The sequence below is a fragment of the Tenrec ecaudatus genome, chromosome 13, assembly GCF_050624435.1.
Source record: "Tenrec ecaudatus isolate mTenEca1 chromosome 13, mTenEca1.hap1, whole genome shotgun sequence".
Lineage (NCBI taxonomy): Eukaryota > Metazoa > Chordata > Mammalia > Afrosoricida > Tenrecidae > Tenrec > Tenrec ecaudatus.
Genome location: NC_134542.1, coordinates 80,906,220 through 80,929,818, shown reverse-complemented (window position 1 = coordinate 80,929,818; position 23,599 = coordinate 80,906,220). Strand labels below are relative to the sequence as shown.

The following is a 23,599-nucleotide window of genomic DNA, read 5'->3' as shown; positions in this document are numbered from 1 at the left end:
CAGGACTAGACAGATAGAGGTGAATGTGCAGACACGTGTGTGTCCCTTTGAAGTCTGGTTGGGCACATCAGACTGCAGAGATGGTCATAGGCCCACACACGTTTTGGTTTGATTTGGTCTTTTAGGGGAAAGCAGATTTTCTTCTGTTTACCATTTCAACCTAATGAACTCTACCCATTAGACTGCTAACTGTGAACTGCGACGTTCGGCAGTTTGAAACCACCAGCTGCTCTGCAGGAGAAAGATGAGGCTTTCTCTCCCCATAAAGAGGTGCAGTCTTGGGAACTAACTCACAGGGGCAGTTCTACCCTACCCCAGAGAGTCGCTAGGAGTCGGAATCGACTCGATGTCAGTGAATTTGGCTTGGGTGTGAATGGTTCTCAAGAACCCAAATCCAGATCCAGGCAGGTAAGGCAAAGCCCACGCCTGAGGGCAGGGATGCTCCAGCCTTGTCCAGTGGGCAGGAGGACGGTCCTTCAGCTTCTCCTGGCAGGCCCAGCAGCAGTGACAGAGATCACCAGAAGTGCGTTCCCATAAGGCATGAGCACCACGTTTGTACAGCATCCCCATCACGTAACTTCCTGCTTCTCAGAGCATATTGTGGACACAAGCGATGCCTATCAGTGAGTGTGTATAAATACGCGGGGAGCCTGGTGGTGCCGTGATTCGGCTCTTGACTTCTAACGGAAAGGGACGTGGTGTGAACCCAACAAACATTCTACTCACTCGAGAAAACTCCTGGCCTGGGACCCTCTTTTGGAGCCAGTTCTATCTTGTCCCATAGCATCAGAATTGGCTCAACACCATTCAACAGTGCAATAACATATGTGTATGTGTATGCATGTACAGAGTACATGTTTGTAGGTGTACCTGTCTCTGTGAATGCATATGCATGCGTATATGAATAAGAAAGTAAGCCTCCATGTGTTATAGTCCCCAAAGTGCTAGGGCTAGTAAAACAAAAGGTATTCCTACAAAGTCCTAGATGCCTCCACTAAACAAAACCACCTCAGTGTGCAGCTGCTTTTTCTCAACATTGTCTCCATCGAGGTCTCTACCCTGCTGAAGGCAAGGTCTCCACTCTCTCTCTCACCTTAGGAATTCTGCGCTCCTTACACTTTGATATCTTCAAGGGACTCATATCAGATTTCTTTGTATTTGAGGAACAAAGAGAAGTCTGAAGGAGCCGGGTTGGAGCTGCCTGGTGTCTGGGAGAGGCTTGCTTCCCAATGACCTCCTCAGAGGACAGCCCTGGCTTCCCTTGGAGAATGAGCAGGCGCACTCTTCTAGTGGGAAAAATCCCTTACTTTTACAATCTTTTACAGTAGACCCAACTCTCACTGTCTGTTTCTCGCCAGCGCAGTTTTCAATAATTAGAAAACTTTCTTCTTCATAAGCCCTTGTAATTATATCTTTGGGTACCATTTTATTATTTTGTTTGTTATTAAATCATTTTATTGGGGCTCTTACAGCTCTTATAACATTCCATACATCAATTGTACCAAGAATATTTGTACATATGCTGTCGTCATCATTTCCAAAACATTTTCTACTTGAGCCCTTGGTATAAGCTCCTCTTTTTTCCCCTCCCACCCATGTACCATTTTTAAAAAGCAATATATGTCTATACAAAGAAATTCTATGGAAGAATACTTAAGAAATATGTACATTGGTATCATCTGGGGGTAAGCTGCGGGGGGAAGGCGGCAAAGAGACTAGACATCATGCCTCTTTTGAGTTGTGTGCTTGATTATTATTGTATTACAAAATTTAACATTATTAAATTAAGTATTATTAAGTATTGCATAATTTAAACATTAATTAAATAATATTTGAAAAGAACAGTGATGCAGCGCAATCACATGAGCATTGGGAAACAGTTTTGTTATTTTTTATGGTATTGGAAGCAGTTTTAGAAAATTACCAATCTGCCTTATCCATAAAAAAGAATTAACAGATTCAAACAAATCAGTGTCCATTTAGCTTTTTCTCATTTGAGCTCATCAGATTTCAGATGTGCAAACTTCCTGGAAGCGAGAAAAAGAGATTTGATTGCACTTTCGCTCTGACATGGGTTGCTCCTTTTCAAAAAAATTGATTTCATCTGACATCACCGAACACCTCACCGGTTGCTAGGTCATCTGAGCCTCATTAACACTGATTTATTGAATGGCAGGATTATGAATGTGGTTTAATAACTCATTAGAATAGTTGAGCTTGGCCAACATCTAAGGCTTGGGGTCTGGGGTGGAAGGTGGCATGTCATGGGACTGACAGTTCTGCTGAATTAAACGCCTCTCCAGTCAGTGGGTGGCCAGGTTTCCCCTCAGCACTCTCGGGATCTGGCTTTGGAAAGCCTTGGTTGGGGGAGGAGAGGGAAGTTGTGCATTTTAATCTTGTGGGGGAATGGAAGAGTCATATTATCTTTGCTATCATGAAGAGAGTAACAAGTTTGAGGTGGTTTGATAACAAGAAAAACAAATCGTATACAGTCAAGTGCTAAACAGAGTCTGATGTTACCCTCCTCTTCCAAAGCCTAGGAGTGACCTGCCGCCTTTTCAGTCTTAGTACGGGAAAAGCCAATCGTTTGGATCTGCTTAGAAAACTATCAGAGAGCAAGCTTCCATTAAATTACAGCAGTGGTCCTCCACCTTCCTGATGCCGCGACCCTTTAATACAGTTCCTCCTGTGGTGGGGACTCCCCAACCATAAAAGTATTTTCATTGCTACTTCATCACTGTCATTTTGCTGCTGTTATGAATCAGGTGACCCCTGTGAAAGGGTCGTCAACCCCCAAAGGGGTCGTGACCCACAGGTTGAGAACTGCTGAATTAAAGCGTTTATTGAAGGAGCAAAAAGATTGACCAGAGTGCTGCAGCAAGCGGAAATCGTCACGGAGCATCCATACAGAGGAGGAGGGATAAACAAGAAGGAAATTCTGATTGGCTTTAACAATAGCAGGCACAGTACAATGGTGAGACCGGTCAAGCATTCTGTAGCTAATAGTCAGGTTGGAGTCACTTAGCAGCCTGGTGTTGTGGTTGTGGTGGTTGTGAGGTGCCTCTAGTGGGCTCCGGCCCATAGCAACCCTGTGCACATCAGAAGGGAACCCTGCATGGCTCTGCGCCTGCGAGCCTCACGGTTGTTTCTAGGCCTGTGCCCATTGATACAGCTGCTGCATCCATCCATCTTGGTGGGGGGCCTTGCTCTGGTCTGCTGCCCCTCCACTTGACCAAACATGATGTCCCTCTCCAGGGACGGGTCTCTCCTGACGATATGTCCAAAGTACGTAAGACGAGGTCTCGCCATCCTCGCCTCTTAGGAGCACTGTGGCCGTCCCTGTTCTAAGACAGACCTGTTTGCGCTTTGAGCACTTTCAATATTGTTCTCCAGCACCGTCATTCCAGTGCATCGATTCTTCCGTGGTCTCCCTTACTCAGTGTCCAACTTTCACATGCAAGGAGGTGATTGAAAAGACCACGGCTTGGGTCAGGGGCACTGTAGCCCTCAAAGTAACCGCCTTGCTTTTCAACACTAAGAGGGCTTGTGCAGCAGATGTACCTAATGCAGCGCATCTTTTGATGTCCTGACTGCTGCTTCCAGGAGCATCAGCTGTGGATCCAAGCAAGACAGAACCCCTGACAGCGGCCACCTTGTTGCTGTTGATCGTGATGTGACCCAGGGTCCAGAGGGGAGAATCTGGCCTTCAATGCATTGTTTAAGTCCTCACTGAAGGCTGCACCCCGGGATCTGACTGCGGGGATTGTGAGGGCCAGGCTGAGTGCATGCTCCTCAGGGAGCGTCCCCTGAGAGGACGGAGGAGGGTGCCTGTGGGCTTCCTGAGCTAGGCCGGGCACCCCACTTTTGAAAGTCACCTAAGAATAAGCAGTAAACAGATAGGAAGGGGCGGGTGCTCTTGTGCCTTCACCACTGGTAACCCAACTAATGTGTAATCCAGCGGGTGGCACCATGGCAGGAAATGCAGTGTGAGGATTACAGCCAAGCCAGTGCGATGGAGCTGTTAGTTCCACTCCGAAACCCGGCGGCACCGCGAGTCAGTCACTCCACAGCTCGAGCCAGCCGCAGAGGCAGCTCGCAATGACTAAGGAGCAAGAAGTGGGTCTAGGCCCTTCTCAGGCACTGGCTGCTTGCCCCACATACAGTATTTCTCATTCTGTGGTGACTCGGGTAGGTGTTTTTGTTGCATTGCTTTAAATGCAAGTGTGCAAACAATTTCAAATAAACTCTGAAGTTCTTTTCTCTTCCAAGTCCATGTCTCAACCACAAAGCAAGCCCGCTCTCACAGTAACCGTCCTGTTGATGCCTGTTGATTTCAGTGAGAGCTGGCAGGAAGAGGATCTCCAAAAAAAATCTCCAAGAAATCGGCGTCTTGGAGCGGCAGTCCAAAAAATCAGGATTGGAGAAAACCAGGTAGGGGCGGCTGACTTTCTTCTGGTTCACCTTGAGGGCTTTTTAGTGGCTTCGGTGTCCAGAAGGCGGAGCGTTTTCTATGTTAGGACAAACCAAACGTTTGCTTACTGGGAGTGAGAAGTCGGGCCAGGCAGCGGCCCGGGGTTGTCTGGGGTTGAAGGTGAAAAGCCAAGTCAGGTAAAAGTGGAATCCAGGAGGGCTCGTTCACTATCTCCCCACCCCTTTCCACCCCACCCCTCTCTCTGAGCCTGCTCCCCAACCAAAGCCCACTCACGCTGCCATCGAGGGGATTCAGACGCACAGAGACCTTGGGGACAGAGTAGGACCACCTGGGGGGCGAGTAGAATGACTTCTCTCTCAACCTCGGAGCAGCTGCTGGGTTTGCTGCTTGTTCACCTTGCGGTCATCAGCCCGAAGCACGACCGCGACAGCCCCGGGGCGTCTGTCCCATACAAGCAGGTGGCTGTAAGTGCGTCCAAACCTGATCCACGTCGCTGTACCCATTTCCAGATCAGCCTTTAAAATGTTGTCCCTCCGCTTGCCCAGTTTTCCTAATAAGGCCTCTTTGAAAGGCTCCTGGATTAAAAACAAGCGGCTCTCCTGGTTGCAATGCATCACTCGGTTCTTCAGAAAGGAATGGCCAGTCTGTTTGGCACCGCGGAAAGCACTGGTTTCTGCCATCATGTCACTTCTGACTCCTGACGACCTTGTAGGACCGCACTGAACTGCCCCCTCCGAGTTTCAGAGCTGTGGCTTTGTCACTGTTTGGGGACCTGCCCCACCAGGACTCCATGGGCACTGACTGCCATCGGTGGCTTGCGGCTCACAGTGACCCTGCAGGACAGGGTGGGACTGCTCCTGTGGGTTTCTGGGATGGTAGCTCTTCACAGGAAGCTAGCGCTTGAGAAAGAAACACACCGAACTAGTCCATCCAAGTCGTGTCATGCAGGCTGTCTCAGAGACTAGTCACTGCCAGAGGATGCTCAAGGAACCTCCTTCCAGAGCTACGTGCGCCAATCTCTGAAAGAATTCTGGTGGAAATAGACGATGGCTGTGCAGCCTGTCTTAAATCGCCATTCACGCTTTCTTCCGAGGTTCCTCGGAAGGAAATGCTTTGAGGATTTTGCCCTCCACCTTAAAATGAAATACGGATTTGCCCTTTAGGACTAAGTTATTTGTTTCTTCTGGTATCAGAAAGTAATGAAATGGAATTGCACAGGGAAGGTAAAGTGCTAAGCCCTCAGCCATTGGCGGGGGTGGGGGCAGTTCCATCTCCTTTACCGTGTGACCCAGCACCTCGCCCAGAATGTGCTCTGTGCAAGATGGCAGAAGTGGAAGATGGCCAAGCTCTAACGTGTGTGCTGCTTCTAAAAGCTGACGTGACCTTAAACACTGGCTATGGACAGAGGTTAGCACCCCAGAGCCCCAGGGCTCAGGAAAAGAAGCCCAGTGGGTAGTGGGTTATGCATCGGGCTGCAACTGCAAGGTTGGCGGATCAAGCCCAGCAGTCTCTCTGAAAAGAAGGATGCTGCAGTTTGCTCCTATAAAGATGTGCGGTCCAGAACCTACAGGGGCAGTTCTGCCTTGTTTCTGGGGTGGCTGTGAGGCAGCAGTGACTGAAGGCGGTGAGTTTGGTTTCGTGGAGTTCAGAAACCAGAGCGGTGGCTTCGCAGTGACGTCTACATTTCATTTCTCTGTTGTTCAGAAATCTATGAGAAGAGGAACTGGCTGGAAATTCATAAGGAAGTGGAGACTAGACATTTTAAAAAATCTTAATTGCCTTCAAAGAATCATTTTAAAAATTGGAGACAGAAACTTAAAAGAACAAGAATTTGCTCTTTCTCCACGTACCAGGGATCAAAACTCAAACCAAGCGCCAACCCCCACTGTTGGGAAGTCGATTCTGATGCACAGGCGCCTGACAGTACAGAGCAGAACTGCTCCACAGGGTGTCCCAAGTTATGGATCTTTCCAGAAGCAGACTGCCTTGTCTATCCCCACCACCGCACCCCAGGACTCTGTTCACCAGGGACAGGGACAAGTTACGTGGAGTCTGAAATGTCTGCAAATTTGGGGGCCACTTCAGAGAAAAACTATACCAAATTGTCACTATGAGATTGTTCGGGTCCCTCCCACAGCCTTGGAAGGGGCTGATCTGGTAGAGGGCCGGGGGCCTGAACTTCATTTGCTTCCCTTCTCCATCTGCTCCTTACAGATCCCATGCAGGCATGTCCGCAGACAGAAGTCCTTCATCTTCGTTGACCAACACCTCTCGTGACCGTTTTTTGGCGATTACTTTTACAATTATGTCATAGGAAATAAATCTCTGTCATCCATCTATGTCTAGTTTCTAGTGAAAGATCCCACTAACCAACGTACACCGTCCAGACAAAAATCCATAGCCATGAGGTTGATGTGCATTCATAGAAGCCCTGTAGGACCGAGTTAGGACTGCTCCGGTGTGGTTCTGAGAATGTCCATCATTAAAGGAGCAAGCAGGCTTATCTTCCTCCTGCAGAGAGGCTGCTGGATTTGAACCACCGACCTTGTGGGTTAACAGCCAAATTTGTCATCCACACTACCAGAGGTCCTGATGCAGAACGACAACAACAAAAACCCCACCAAAGGCAGATGTCCCTTCAAGAAATTGCACTGCAGATTATCCCTGATTCTAAGTCTACAAAAAATAACGTGGGAAAAGTCAGATGTGAAAGAGTCGATGCTTGGGCCTCAGCTCATACCTCCCCGCAAAACAAGAACACATTGTTCTAACTAATTGGCATTCTGTGATGCTCAATGTCCCCCACCCCACCCCCAACACATGATCGCTAAAGACAAAACAGGTGCATAAGCAGATGTAGTGAAGACAGAGGATGGTGCCCAGCTATTAAAAGATATAGTGTCTGGGGTCTTAAAGGCTTGAAGTTAAACAAGCAGTCATCCAACAGTGAAGCAATAAGCCCACATGGAAGAAGCACACCAGCCAGTGTGATCGTGAGGTGCTGAGACTGGGCAATGGGCATCAAAAGATTCACAACCAACAGTAAACAAACAAACAATAATGCATCTGAGAGAATGGAAGGGAGTTGGAGCAGAGACCCAAAGTCCATCTATGGACAATGGAGCATCCCCCAACAGAGGGGGCACAGGAAGGGTGGAGTCAATCAGGGTGCAGTAGAGCACTAATGGGTCACACAATATACCTGTTTCCTGGAGGCCTCCCCACCCCCTACTATCACGACCTCAGTGTCGCCCCCACATTGTAGACTAGACAGAAGCATGTTCATAAGTATAGGCAAGAGATAGAACTCACAACACATGGAACCCAGAAACAGGAATGGGAATAGAGACACCAAAAGGGTAGGGGGAGGCAGGGAGAGGTGGGGAGGGAAGAGGGCGCCGATCTCAATCACACAGCCTCAGTCGGGGGAAGGACAACAGAAACCAGAGGGGAAGGGAGACGGTGGTCGGAGTGAGATTTGAAAATAGTCAACAATCTACAATCTATCAGGGGGCCACGAGGGTTGTGGGATGGGAAGGAGGGAGGGGAAAAAGGAGGAGCTGATCCCAAGGGCTCAATGGAAAGTAAATGTCTAGAAAAGAATGATGGAATATATGTATGAATATGTCAGATACAATTGTATGGTTTGTAACAAGGCCCCCAATAAAATGGTGGGGGGGGTTAGAAAAAAATTAATAAAGAGAAAGAGTCGATGCTGTAGGATTCATTACACAAAGCACAAAAGAGTCAGAGCTGATCCAAACCTCAAAATTCTGCTGCAGCGGAGTCAATTCCAACTCAGAGCTACCCTCCAGAAGGGAGTAGAACTATTCTCAAGGCTGCGGCTCTTAATTGGAGGAGACTGACAGACTCATCTCTCTCCCTCGCAGAGGCTGATGGTGTTGACCCTGCCATCACCAGCCCATGCTTCACCCACAACATCACCCAGGGCTCCTCAGAACTCTCTCAACTCCCAACTCCACCTCACCGCCAGCGTTTCTATAGCGACTCCTAGCAGCCCTCTCCTCTCGGACGGGGTAGAACTGCCCCTGTGAGTGCCTGAGACTTGATGGGAGGAGTTGGTGGTTTCAAACTGCTGACCTTTAGAGTTAGCCGCCCCACGTGGAACCACTACACCACGAGGGCTCCCAGAACTAATCTAGGGCCTATAACTATCAAGCTGGTGTTTAGCCTGGGAGAAAGGGGATGGGATCGTTAAGGTTTACGGTGCCAACCTGACCGATAAACACAGGTGGGTTTAATCGAAGGGTGGAGAGATAAGCGGCTTGGTGAACCTCACCTTTCTGGTTCTCTGGCCTCTTGCTTTCTGATGGTCGTCGACCCAGGGTGCGGCTGCCTTAGCTGGTTCTCTGCCTCAGGTAGCAAGGTTCACTTCCTGTAGGACATCCCCGAGGAGAAGCCACATGGACCTACCCCGATGCAGCCCTGGGTGCTGGAGCAGCCGGTGGAGACTCACGCTAACTGATGCGGCTTTCCTCCTGCGATCAGTGCCATTGCGTGTATTTTGCACCGACCTTTATAGATCGGTGTCAGACATATGGGCTAATGGCGGACTGATGGGCTTGGACTTGACTGGGTTGGAATGCTTTCTATTGAGAAACACTTACTCTTTATATAAAAGTCTCTCTTACACACATATGAGTTTCTATGGCTTTGTTTCTCTAGTCTACAGAGTGACACCGGGGAGTGCAAAGGAGGAGCTGGTTTTCTTGTTTTGTAATCACTCTGCTGGTGTAAGAGTGGATCCGTTTGTGGATAGTCACCGGGCCAAAAGGTTACAGTATGTGCGTTTTTCTGCATGTCTGTTATACTTTAATAGATGTCCTGGCAGTGTAGTGGTTATGTATTGGGCTGCTTACCACAAGGCCAGCAGTTTGAAACCACCAGCAGCTCCTCGGGATAAAGATGAGGCCTTCTACTCCTGTAAAGTTACAGCCTTGGAAACCCACAGAGACGGGTCTACCCTGCTCTGTAGGGTCTCCGTGAGTCTGAATGGACGCAATGGCTGCGAGTTTACTATACTTTAATGAAAGTAAAAATAATAATTTGGCCTACAAAGAACCTGAACACAAAGAAGTAGAAATTTGGGGTGGGGAGGGGGCGGCTGGGAGGGGGCTCTTCTAAGAGTTGCTTAGAGTCCCTGGGCGGTGCAAGCGGCTAATGCACGTGACTGCCAGTGGAAACGTTGGAGGATCAAGTCCACCAGAGTGCCTCTGAAGAAAGGCCTGGAGATCTTCCTCTGGAAACTCAGCCACTGAAAGTCCCAGGGAGCATTCCATTCTGACCCACAGGGAGTCGTCTTGTATCAGAATCAGCTCAAAGCAACAGGTGCTATTGGTGGGTGTGGCCACGCGGTCAAGTCCAAAGGCTCTGCAGAGTCCTCTGTAACAGTCGGTTAGCATCCTCCATGAAGAAGTGATCTAGTCCTATAAGATGCTTCTTTTCATCTCCACAGTGTCTCTGCCAATGTTGCCAAAATACAGACGATGGATGCCCTGAATGACACCCTGGAGAAGGTACGCCGTGGGTGAGGTGACGCACACACCCGGGTGGACACACGCACTGCCCTGAGCCAGTGTTTGCATTTTCTGCCAAGGGCCATTTGGGCATTTATCACATCATTCCAGGGCCGTGCCTGTCATGTGATGGCTGGAACGGCTTCTCTTTGGCGAGGCCTGTGACGTAGCTGGCATTGGTGATCTCACGGGCCTTCTGTGGCCCTGGGCCGCAGGTTTCCCACCTCTGGTTTACATGAGATGACTCAGCGGGGAGGGGGGGAGAGGGGGGGAGGGGTTTCTACACAAAGGTTCCACATGCTTGTGAAAGGTCTGTTTGGTAAGGGACGCTGTTTCTCAGAGTCCTCAGGCACCCGTTGAAGAGACCACTCAGACACCAGAGGAAGTCTAGTGAGCATCGGGATGGAGGAGAGGCAGAACAGGACTTCTCAAAGATTTGGGGGAAGAGTGGTGTGCTTTTATAAAAGGCAACCGGTGCAGTGGAAGTTTGTCTGGCTTTGTTTCTGTTTACGCCTTCCTTTCTCCCACAGCGTACCTGTTAAAAAAAAAAATCTTGATGTGCGGTGAGGGTGGTGGCAGCGGAGAGTCACATGCTTTAGGGCTGAAGAAAAGCCGGGCATGGATTGGGTTGGTGGCTGTCAAATTGGTTTCTAAAGGTGATGGACCATAGTTGTTCAATGTCCTGACTATCGTCTTTCTTCTTAAGTGACACAAGAAATCCATAAAACCAAATAGACAGTGTCTAAGTCGTAGGTAATTGCTGAGCGGCTAACAGCAACATCCATGATCTGGCGCCATCGGCCAATGCACAGGGCAAAGATGAGGCTTTCAAACCCAGCCCCTAAAGACATAGCCTGGACCCACGGGAGCAGTTCTCTGCCCTCCAGGGTTGCTCTGAGTCACAATCAGCTCAGTGGCAGTGAGGTGAACTTGGATTTGGTTTTAGGGATCCCTGGTGGCACACGGAGGAGCCCTGGTGCCATAGCGGTTATGTGATAGGTTGTTAACTGCAAAGTTGGCAGTTCGAAACCACCAGCCGCTCAGAGGGACAGGACTGGGGCTTTCTTCTCTGGTAAAGAGTCACAGTCTCAGAAACCCACAGGGACAGTTCTACCCTGTCCTATGTGGTCACTAGGAGTCGGTATCCACTTGATGGCAGTGGGGCTATTCTTTTTTGGTGGCACGTTTCTGAACAAAGACGAGGCTTTCTACCCCCATAAAGATTCACCGTCTCAGAAACCCACGGAGGCAGTTCTACCCAATCCCGTAGGGTCACTGCTGACTCGATGGCAGTGAGTTTGGCTTTTTGGTTTTGCTGGCACTAGGGACACTGGTGGCTCTGTGGGTTAGGTACTGGGCTGCTAACTGAAAGGCCAACCATTCAAACCCACCGCCCCACGGGAGGGAGAGCATGCTGTTTGCTCCCATGAAGGTTTTCAGCCTCAGAAACCCTATCCAGAGCCACTAAGACTTCACTTTGGTGACACAATGGAGGAGTGCTCAGCCACGAACTAAAAGGTTTGGGCCCACCCAGCGGCTTCTTGGTAGAGAGAGCTGGTGGTCCGCTTCGGATGAGTTCAAAGAGACTCACCTGTGGCAGTTGAATTGGTTCCAATGCATGGCGACCCCATGCCAGAGGTCAGGAGCTGAGGGTTTAACCGCTGCCCAGAGAGGGCCCGTTCTGTAAAGGTCACAGCCTGGAGAGCCCTATCTGCTGCGTGGGGTCACTATGAATCAAGTGGATGCCATGGCACACAACAGCCATTTAATTTTAAATTTTGAAGATAAGCAGAGACTAGCCAAACCACTGCCATCGTGGTGTTTGCAACTCGGTGAACCCATTAGGGTGTAATTCTTTACAGGCGTCCTCATTTTTCTCTCGCAGAGCAGCTGGTGGGTTTGAGCCAGCGACCTTGTGGTTAGCAGGCAAACACTACCATCAGCTCCCCCAGGGTTTCTCAAGTCAACATTGTACTTCTTGGAGGCAGATGCCGTGCCTACACGGGAATGAAGTGTCACTTTCTTCTGTGGCCATGTTTATTGAAGGGACAGGCCCAGATGTCCCCTGTGGAGAGAAGACTGTGCCGCAGCCTAAGTCAGAGGTCTGAGGACCTTCAGCTCAGCCTGGGAAGGAGGTTAGGCTGGTGACTGGGCAGCAGGCCTTGACACCACCGCTCAGTAGTCTGTGCTTCCTCATTTGCCAAATGGATATAGTAACAGCATCTGGTTCCCGGGCGGTGGTACAGTTCATCTGCGAAAGCTCTCAGAACCATACCTGCCTCAGCAGCCTGCACGCTCTCATCCGAGGGCTGGAGCATTGCTTTCATGGTCACGAGATGAAAACATATGTCGGAAATCTAAATTGTTAAGAGTTTAGGTCACAAACTTCAGAGCCTCCTTAATGCGAGAGAGGCCTGATTCACCCAGTCACATAGATTTGGGGCAAGGTCCTAAGTGACCTTTTTCCGGGCTTGCGAAAAAGTCGGTGATGGGTGACAGCTGTCCTAGTGGGGCAGCATACGCGGCCCCTAGTGCACCTCACCTTTTCCGCTCCCGCCCTCTGAATGCCCCATCCTGGGAGGCAAGAGAATGCCCTCAGGTGTTAGTAGAACTGGATAGAGCCGACCTGTGCCCTTCGGTTGTTTGTCAATGGAAATAAAATGTGAGTGGGGCCGAAAGGTTCGGTATGTTTGCAGTTCTGCTCTGATACATGGGTGGTTCGTTTGACAGTAACTGGCGACAACGGTGCTGTGCGTGCGCTGTGATGCCAGTACCTCTGCGGTCTTTCACCTGCAGGTGGGCAGGTGCAGATGCGATGGTGTGCTGCTGCTGCTAGGGACGGCTGAGCCGATTTTGCAGTCACAGTGATCCCTTGTCATCATGGAGTAGAACCGCCCCATCGGGTTTTCTCGGCTGTAATCCTCAGGGGAGCAGATGGTCGGGTCTGTTTGTCCCGGCGCTGCGGATGCCTCCCAACATTTGAGTTACAACCCAGCCTTTTGTCGTTGGGGCCACTGGGGTCTTTGTGTGTGACATAATGAATAATCCCCCCAATAGGGGCAATGGTAAGAGTGGATTGGATTTTGAAAACCGTGAAAGAAAACTGAAATGGTGTGCTGTTACCATTTTTTTAAACAACAACCATATCTATTAATGAGCCCTGGAGGGTTGTAGGGTAAGTGTTGATTGGACTGTTAATTGAAAGGTCTGCAGATCAAACCCACCAGCTGCCCTGCGGGGGAAAGACTGAGCTAGCCGCTCCTGTAAAGTTCAGTAACCTCAGAAATGCTCAGTATGGCGTCACTGTGGGTCAGAATCAACTTGATGGGTCACGGTTTGGTTTTTCAGCCCTGGTGGCATATAGTGGTTGTGCATTGGGCTGATAGCTTCCAGGTCAGCAGTTCAAATCTCCCGTAAAGAGTTACATTCTCAGAAACCCACAGGGGCAGTTCTGCCCTGTCTGTTCTATAGCGTTGCTATGAGCCAGCATGGATTCAGTGGCAGTCAGTTAGAGGTTAGTCACCTGATGAGGAGCCCTGGTGATAGAGCTGTTTCAGGTGGGTTACTAACCACATGGGCAGTAGGTTGAGTCTACCAGCCTCTCAGGAGAAAGACGAGGCTTTCTACTCCTATAAAGAGGAGTATACTCTCAGGAGATCACAGGGGCAGTTCTGCCCTGTCCTATGGGGCCTATCCGAGTTGGAATTTACTCTATGGCAGTGCAAAAAGAAATGACATACCTTTGAATATGGGAGAAAGATAGAGTAGCCTACTTCCAAAGTAATGACGTACAGCCTCGTTGGGGTGACCAAGGTCCTACAGGGCCTAATCCACTCAACAACAGGCTTACCTAATAAGTAACAATAACGTAATAGTTCAGCTTCGCTTTTCTACACCTCTGCGTCCTCATCTCTAAGACAGGGATGCTGTTGGTAGACTGCAGAAGGACGTTGTGAGAACAAAATGTATGTAAGTTAGCATGCAGCCAGCGACTGTTAGTGGCCGTTTCCTGGACAGTTAACCTGTAGGACAAGACTTTGCATCCAGACAGAGAAGAGACTAGAATCAAATATAAGTTCAAGGTTAGTAAAAGTAGTAGATATTTCAAATATGGACGTTAGTGGGATCTACATATTTGCCTACAGCTAAGAAAAATCCCCACCAGAATCCTAATCAACTGGACTTTACTAGAATTTCATCATAATTAACCCTAGGGGCCCAAAGAACCCCAAACAAACCGATTGCCATTGAGCTGATTTTGACTCATAGCAACCCTGTAAGACGAGGTAGAACTTCCCCATAGCTTTTCCGAGGCTTTTAATCTTTACAGAAGCAGACTGCTACCTCCGCTCTATGCAGAGCAGCTGGTGGGCTTGAACCACTGACCTCTTGGTTAGCAGCCAAGGACTTCATCATTGTGTCGCTAGGGCTCAGTCAAGCTTGGGGAAAGTGGGAGGAAAGACAGATGCTTTTAGAAAAATAGATCAGCTGAGACCCGTGGGTGCCAGGGGCTGGGACGATGTTGACTACAGAGTGGCACAGGGAATTTGGGGGAGGTGAAACCATGACTCTATCTTAATTGTGGTGTTGGTTACAAGACTCTATGCACTTGTAAATACAGAACAAAAAAATGGTAAATTTTACTGCAGGTAAATTACGCTTTCCTTTTTTAAAAGAAAAACTATGTGAACTGTACAGCCTCATAAAATATGTTCATGTAAATACACATACAATACCTAAGAATAAAATAATATGAGCTGTGCATCTCTCCTGAGGCATGTTCACCAGTTTACAGTGGGTTCCCGCCTCCACCACATATGTTGTCACCAGGTAATATAAAATACATGTAATAGCAGAATCAGAGGCCACAACATTCATCCATGTCCTCGGCGAGAGTTTGTTCTGGTTCCCGGAAGCCACATGAATTCTCATGCCTATGATAAGAATTCCACAACCTATCTGTCGGTTTGTCGTCCTGTGGTGGCCCGTGTGTTACTATGATGCCAGAAACTATGGTACCAGCACTTCCAATACCAGCAGGGTCACCCATGGAGAACGGGCTTCAGTGCAGCTTTCAGACGCAAAACAGACCCCGAAGAAGGAAGAGCCTGTCTGCTTCTGAAGGATTCGCCTCGCAAACCCAAAGGGTCAGTTCCACTCTGTCTTAAAGAGTCACTTTGGAATTGGAATCGGCTTGATGGCATTGAGTCAGTCAGTCAGCCTATCAATAACGGCAGGACATGGGCTCAATCGGAACTTTGTGAAGAGGGTGCAGGACCGGAGAGGGTCTGCTTCAGGGTCAATATGAGCGAGAACTGACTGGATGGCCCCTAGCAACAATAACAACTTTAATCATTGAGAATCCAATCTCCCCTCCCCAAAGAATCTCATCAAATATGCAGTCATGGCAGGAAATGGTTAGCCTACCTGCTACTTATTGATGGATTGAACACACACACACACACACACACACAACCTGTTGCCGTCCAGAGTGAAATTTTAATTCCTGGTAGCCCATGTGTACCATAATAGAACCATGCTTTGTAAGGTCTTCAATGGTCCCTAGGTAGCGCAAACAAGCAAGTGCTCATGTGCTAGCTAAAATACTGGGAGTTCAAACCCCCCTAGAAGCTCATTAGAAGACAGGCCTGTCCATCTGCTTCCAAAAGGTCTCAATCTTAAAACCCTGTGAATCAATTCTGTCCGCGTGGTAGACATTGACTTGATGCAACTAACAACCACAACAATCTTACAAAAGGAGAGGGCAGGTATATTTCCCATGGTGTCCCTGGATGGCTGTGAGCTGCTAGCCTTTAAAAATTTTTTATTACTTTTTTAAGAGAACATTGATTATCATCTTAAACAGAACACAGGGAAGACAAAGACAAAGCTATATTACCCAGGTGGGCGAGACTTTTGGGTCGGAGGCAGAATGGTGTCCAAGGGTTCGCTGATGTACAGAACATTAGAAAGGACACAGGAGGTCAAAGAGAACTGTCACTCACGCACAGTAGGGGGCAAATCCAATCCTAGATATAGTTGGGTTTTCAGAGAGGGAATGGGGCCATGATTGGGATACACATGTTGTGGTATACAGAAATGCTGACAAGATTGGTCCGGGTCCCCCTTAAGGCAGTCAAAGCATGACTCACGCCTGTGTGCCGTGCCCGCATGGTGCTGTCCATTAAGGACACACACAGGTAAGCCATCAAGGTAGACTACCCCTCCGTGGATTTATCAGGTGGGTGGACATGTTGGCCTTCTGGAGTGGTTTTACCTCGGCAGAAGCACTTTTGTAATCCAAGTGAGTTTTATGAAGGAAAGAAAAAGTTTCAGGTCTTACGGTCTCAAAAGGGTACATGCTATTTCTGAAAAGCATGCCAGGCGTGCCTGCAGTTTTCACAGCTGGGTATGAAAAACCACATGGAAAGAATACAGGCACAGGAACCGTGAAACCCACACGTGTGGAACTCCGGGGTCCCCGGAGCCCAAAAGACTGAGAGCCCAGGAACATGTGAGCCCTGAGCAGGCCCAGAGCGGGCACACAGGCAGGTGTGCACACCCGCATGTGGGAGAGACCCTCACCCTCCTCCTGAAGCTGAATAGGAGCAGAGTTAAAAAGGGCTGCTGCCTGCCCACCGGGTGCTTTTAGCCTCTCTGGCTGGGGAGGGGTGGTTGAAGGTATTGGCTGACCCACATTGGCTGAGTTCAGGCCCACCTGAGTGATGTCATGGGCCTGGGTGTGTGTTCCCAGGTTGGTTTGACCTGGGCCTGGGGCGCTAAGTTTGCACATGCCCAGCTCTGGATTTTACCATAGGTGTCCAATCAGTGTGCCTGATCTCTTTCCAACCCCTGTATTGGGGCCTTATGCGGGTACTGTGGAGACAGCACCCTTTGTCCTTAATCTAGTGACCATTTAATCGTGGTAATGTCCTTTCCCTGTCCTTGGTCTGAAGGCAAGCTTATTCCCATTGCTGGTCAGTGCTCAGAGAGTTTCCAGGGGAGGGTCTATCCATGTGGGGACTGTGCACATAAGTTTGGGACTTTCACTGTCATCCCTAATCTTCTGCAAACCAGGTTCTCAGAATTTAAGCTCTAGTATTTGTCCCTCTCCTGGTCATGGATTTTATTATTTACAATCCTGCAGTGATCCTTCGGTTGCCAGCAGACAAGGGGTTCAGGAGAGCCTGTCACTGTTTTAGCCAAAGGCAGAGACCAGGTTGATTCAAGAACTTCTGAGTATATTTCTGCAGGCGCTGACACTTTATCAAACAGTGGAGTCTGATACTACCAAACGGCTTCCAAAAATCCAGGGAAAGTCAAGCAAGTTACACACCTGAAAGTGTGTGACAGAAGCAGGTTTTCAATGACCACCATTGCTACCCTAAGAGAGCCACGATTCTTAGGAAATCCTCTATACCTCCTGCGACCATTAGGTCACCATCCCCTGAAGGCCCATGCACCCTTGTCTTCCCAAATTGGGCAATGCTTCTGTGCTTGGCCACCAGGCCATCACCCCTCTGAATAGAGAGGCTTTGTGTAGGGTTGCTTATCTTAATGACCTCCCTAGCCTCCTTCCTGAGTTAAGACATCCTTTCTGATTAAGCTGAAAAGGAATTTTTACTACAAGGCAGGGGCTGTTACATTTTGGATTTTTTTTTACATTTTGGATTTTTTAACAAACTAAATCTTGAATTATGTTCTGTCTAAGTATTTTGATGAACAGCAGGCTAACTCCTTCACCCCCCCTCTGTCCCTTTCACGAGAGTCAATATCAAACTGCAAACTGCCAACCTTTGAAGAGCAGCAAAGTACAAATCATTTGTCCTGCCCAGGGACAGAGATACCGCACCTTAAGATACCACACCTACCAGCTTGGAGATCACCATCTGGGAAGAGGAAAGCAATTCCAGATGGATTGGAAGTAGACAATCCTAAATGGAAAGGAGAGGATCCCTGGTGGTGCTGTGGGTTAAATGTCATGCTGCTAACTACAAGGTTGGCGGTTTGAACCTACCAGAGGTACTTAGGGAGAAAGACGAGGCTGGGATCTTCTGTAAAGAGTGACAGTCTCTGAATCCTTAAGGAGGCATTCTATAGGGTCACTCTGAGTTGCAGTACTGTACAGTCATTATGAATTGAGCTCATCCACTCGATGTCAGTGGGTAGGTGGGGGGAGGCCTAAAATTTCCCCTCCCCAAATTTCTCTACACCTCCTCTTTGTGAAGCTTATCCTGTAGACTAGTTTCCTTCCCTCCCTGCTTCTCCATCCAGCCCTCCTGCCCTTTCAGTCCAGGAGTTCAGAGAGTGCATGTTGGCCAGTATCAGACCATGTAACAATATATCCCTGCAGACAAGGAGTCATAAACTAGACCTGGCCTTACACCAAGTTATTTGACCTTTTAGAAGTCTCCCAGCTCCTCTGAGATTTATGGTTATTCATTAATTTTACTTATTTTGTTAAAGGCAGGAGATGAGAGAGAATGATGCTCCCAAATGTGTTCATTCTCAGCCTAGTCAGGAAGTCAAAGTTGCAAAAGCCGGGAAGCTCCGCAGAAGAGAGAAGCGTCCAGTTAAAACACGAGGAGCCGGGCTGGGTTATGTTGGGAAGAGGGGGGCGGAACGGTTAAGCCCAGTTAAAGTTGGGGCCACTTTTCCGGATGCCAGATGGTTCCGCACCCAGAGTCAGTGAGATGGGAGATGAGATCTTGTGAAAGGGGATCTGGTGGGGAGAGACAGCTCTCTTAGGACATCTGCAAATTCACAAAGGTTTCGCTTGCTCTGTAGGTTAACATCACCGTAGGAGTACCCTTGGATTTCATTGACTGGAGCTGACTGTTTGGTTTTAAGCACTTTGCTTAACAGGGTGTGGAAATTTAAGTGCCAACATTCCAGTTGGAAGTTAACACCCTGGAAAGAAGAATGGAAGAGCCACGCCCATCTGCTAATACTACCCCACTTCAGGCTCTGAAGCAGAACCTGCTGCCGCTGGTCTTGCATCTAGAATTTCTTTCACACCTCAATCATCAAGAGTTTTATCACACTTCTTTAGCTTCCTCTCTGAAACTAAAAATATCGTTCCTGAGGTCACAGCTTCCTAGGATGAAGGAAACTTCTCAGGAAGGGGCTTTCTACTGATCTGCTTTTCAAGTTCAGTACCATGCTTCGAGATGGAGCCCCGGCAAAGCAGAACCCTAACACACATTTCTGGCCTTGAATTTTTTTTGCCTTGGGGAATTACCCAAGCACCTTTTAATTTAGACTCTTATCTCAACCTAGATTCTATCTTGCCCTAAGGCAGCGGTTCTCAACCTGTGGGTCGCCCAATTCTTAACAGTAGCAAAATTGCAGGGATGTAGTAGCAACGAAAATCATTTTATGGTTGGGGGTCACCACAACATGGTATTAAAGGGTCACGGCATTAGGAAGGTTGAGAACCACTGCCCTAAGGAATCAGGTAGGAATTGCCTTTCCTCCTACACAACCTATCATTTTATAAAGATTAATAATAACAACAGGTGCGCTGCTGGGTCACTACTCATTAGGTTGGTAAATGCAAGGCCACCAGTTCCAGCCCACCGGTCACTCCTCAAGAGAAAGATGAGGCTGTCTGCTCCCATCAAGACTTACTAGTCACAGAAAGCCCCAAAGGCTAGGTCTACTCGGTCCTATGGGAGTTATCATTGAATTACACAGTAGGTGTGTACTTACCCTGTTGTCCTTCCCCCTTTCCTACCCCAGCTCCACCCATCATCCCTTTCAGAACAACCAACTTGTGGCTTTGTCCTGTCCAGTCCCGACTTGTCATCTTAGGGCCCCACCTCACAATGGCTCACTGCCCGATATATGACACATCGGCGTTGTGTTGTTTTCTTTCTCACAGCTCTTTACCTTATGTTTGACCTTCAGCAGTTGACGGAACTGCGCTCCCTGTGATCTCTTAAATCTGGCGTAACGGTAGCCTGAACTAATCCATCTGTCTCGGTGGAGAATGACGCCGTCCAGCCTGCAATCAAAGCACGCCACACAGTCCCCTCTTTCATCTCCTTCTGGTCCTGGTGTTGAAGAAAAAACACACGCTCATCTACTACCCCACTAGAGACACAGGTCGTGTGGCCCAGTGGCAGCTGATCGACCAGAAAGGGGGCGGGGGTAAATGATCCTAGCTCTTGTCTTAACTCCTGAGACAAGGTTGATGACCAATACCGCAATACTTCACAGGGACTCCTGCGCCTGCTGTGAGTTGGCATCAACTCAGTGACAGTGCGCTTGAGTATTTTTGTGTTTTGTTTTTGGTTCATTTGTTTGTCTGTTTTCACCTCAATTACATTTCTCCCATTCAGCTAAGATGTCAACAGAAGTCATCCTTGGGCTTAATGGTTATGTAGCTCATACTTATTCCTTGGAAAGAAAATAAATTAGAAATAAATAAGGAGAAAGACTAGAAATCACCTATAAGTCTATCCCTCCGAGATTACCATTGTTCCCACGTTTGTGTCTGTTCTTCCGGTATGTTTAATATTTTAAGACCAAGCAGAAGGAACTCTTTGAAGTCAGGTTTCACGTGGAAGGCAATGCTGGATGTCTAGAGCCTGGGCAGGGACACGGGAGAAGAGATGTAAGGGCCCAGCTGTCTGCCCTGGCCTAGAAGAGTGCAAACAAGCCATAAAGAATGTGATGCACGGGGTCAAAAATAGTTTCTCTCCCTGTTTGTTTAATTAGACCGTCAGGCAAAGGTGTCTAAGGTCAGCCAAGATAAGTTATATTCTAGTGGGCTGAGGCGTTATTTACTCGCGGGCTGAGGAAGATGTCCTTTATATTGTCTTGATGGGCTTGGAAACCCAGCCATGGAATGGACATCAAAGGTCGCTGGGTCTGAACTCTTCTCCTGGGGAAACGACATCAGTGCTTAGCTCCTTAATAAAAATCACACCACCCCCACCCCCAAACTCTATTCTATTTTTGAGCTTTCTTTCTTTGCCAAGAAGTCTCAATGGGTGTTCATGTAAATCTACTTAAGCCTGTTTCCTCACACAAGGAATGCATCTTCTGTGGACACGACGCAGGAGCCATTGCCACTTGAAGCGCCTATTTCTCATCACCGTTTATTTGGCTTGGACAGGATAAATGGCCAGTATTCTGCCATGTTTTTTACCTTCCCAAAATTAGCAATGTTACATGATTCAAGTTAATACTTAGGACCGAATATTTTTAACATCTTTCAGAGGCTGTTGGTTTGTTTGGTTTTTTTTCCCCCCAGATCTTTTGTCAATCAAGGTATTTGATTTTTCCTTTCAGGACCTTCTCGAGTATCCTCCAAGCTTTCCTAGAATGTCGTGATCCAAATATGCCAGGGTCATTTCAACCTAAAAAAAATATTGTTTCACATCATCTGTTTAAGGTGATGGGAAATTTGACAAGGAATATGGGTGGTGATAGTGCAGCAGGGTTAGATTAATATGTTGGCATCACAGTGAATGGGCCGATGTTACCTACATACATGGGAAAATGCTATGTGTTTTTTACCACAAGTAAAAATGTTTCCAATGTTGTACCAAAGCTTATATAGTAAGGTATATATAGAAAGTCTATAATATATAGTTTATATATACGTATATAATATATGCATATACACATATAATATACACACACATAATATGTAACATTATATATAACATGTAGGTGTTGTATATAATATGTAAGCAAATTTATATAGCTTAACAAATATTCATGTAAACCATATTTTATATACATATTTCTATACAATGTACATATTTTATATATCATACTATATGAAATTAACGTATGTATGTATTTTATAATTTTGAAAATCAGCAAAATGAGAGGAAAACTCAGGTTAGCACATCCATTCATGAGCCCAGGACAGGAAGTGGGATGAAATAAAAAGATATTACCAAAGAAATAAACAAAATTGTGAAATTTCCCCTGAACACTTGCATTGTTCTCCACTGTGTTAATATGGCGTGAGCCGCAGAGCTAATGTGCTTACTCTGTCTTCCCTCCCACCTTTAGCTCAGCCACAACTTCCCAGCCACAGTGCACAGGGCGCATCACAAACCCAGGCCTGCCCTGGAGAAGGTCCCACCACTAAGAAGGATCTACATGATTCAGCAACCTCGAAAATGCTAAGCTGGGACGTAAAGCAGACCCCGGCCACCCGCCTCAGCCAGCTGACAGCTTAGCAGAAAAGACCCAGTTTTCTGCGGGTCTTAGGGCTCTTGCTTGGTCATTAAAACAGCTTTTGTATCACGCTTTTTGACTGTAGATAATAAAAGATCTAGAATTGTAAAACCACTGCTTCCTAGTGCTTCTTTTTGTCCCAGGCCAGAATCCCATTGATATGTACATAGGTAATCCTGTCCCAAGGAGGGAAAAATAAAAATTCCCAGATGGTTCCCTGATCCCCACCCCCTCCCTGCTTCCCAAGACAAAGCTTTCTCCTTTTGCTGACATGAGTGATTCATCCACTTTGAGTTCTCCTTGAAGGCAAAGGTCGGAGAGGCACACACTGAGCTGTGCCAAGACCGTTGTTGTGCACACACATAAACAGTGACTCTCTGCACTGTGCTTGTCTTCAGATGCTCCAATTTTCCCTTGAGGTGAAATGTCTCTTCCTGTTCCTCACATAAATACGGAACTCGTTTTGAAAGTCGGGTGGGGACACATTAAAAATAAATCTAGTTACCAACTTCTTCTCTCCACAAAGCAATTGTGGGCAGAATTAGTTTCATTAGGTCTGGGCAGGGCTTCCTGGAAAGTTGATGCCCTAGAACTGGGGCCCTGATGCCACAGGGTATTGTGGGTGGGCAGAGCGCTGAGTTTACGGGAAGCTGGGGTAGAAGGGAAAGCATTGTCATAGACACTAGCTTTAGCTTCCTGCCCCCGTTACCCACAACCACGATGTACACTGCCATGAGAAAGGCCAGCGACAGTCTCAGGAAGGGGTAGCAGACCACATTCTTTGCCCACGGAGGTCAGCTGTCAGCGCGCCACGATCTTGGACCTCTACAGGTGGCCTGGTTGCATAGTGATTAGGCTGCTAACTTCAAGGTTGGCACTTCAAAACTACCAGTAGTGGGAGAAAGATGAGACTTTCTGCTCCCATGAAGAGTTACACGCTCAGCAACTCACAGGGGAAGTTTACTCTTCCTTATAATGTCACTATGAGTTAGAATCGACTAGAAGACAGTGAAGATCGGTAATGCTGACAAGCAGCACTTCTCTTGGCCCATGGAAAGGGTCAGCATCAGATGTACAGATTGCTCTTGGAGTAGGGCTGGTGTCACATCTGTTTCTGGTGCCCGGAAATCTAAAGGCCCCTAGGTAAGTTTCCATGACCAGAAGGATTGCATCTCAAATTATTTGAGAAAATGCCCAGCCATCAGACAATGCCATCTATAAACCAATAAGATAATTAGACAGAACCCTCCTCAATTTGGCTAAGCTCCATGCTCCTTACTCTGGACCAAGTTCAGGAGTATCACAGAAAGGTATTCCAGAAAAGTATGGCAAGGTGAATGCCCTCAAGCCTAAGGGGAGTCACCACGGAGGAAAAATAGGTGCTAGACTACATCCACTGGGTTCCACTTCTGACTCTTGCCCTTAGTGG

The 23,599-nt window shown here is 47.8% G+C and overlaps 1 protein-coding gene across 1 annotated transcript in view; it reads left to right on the top strand.

The window, feature by feature from the left end:
- The window catches only part of DAPL1 (death associated protein like 1), a 34,792-nt gene extending 12,673 nt beyond the window's left edge, over positions 1-22,119 (top strand). The window contains exons 2-4 of the mRNA XM_075528958.1: positions 4,338-4,431; positions 9,909-9,969; positions 22,003-22,119. Coding sequence (XP_075385073.1) covers positions 4,338-4,431; positions 9,909-9,969; positions 22,003-22,119 — 272 coding nt within the window. The remainder of the gene's footprint in view (positions 1-4,337; positions 4,432-9,908; positions 9,970-22,002) is intronic.
- The last annotated feature ends 1,480 nt before the right edge of the window (positions 22,120-23,599 follow it).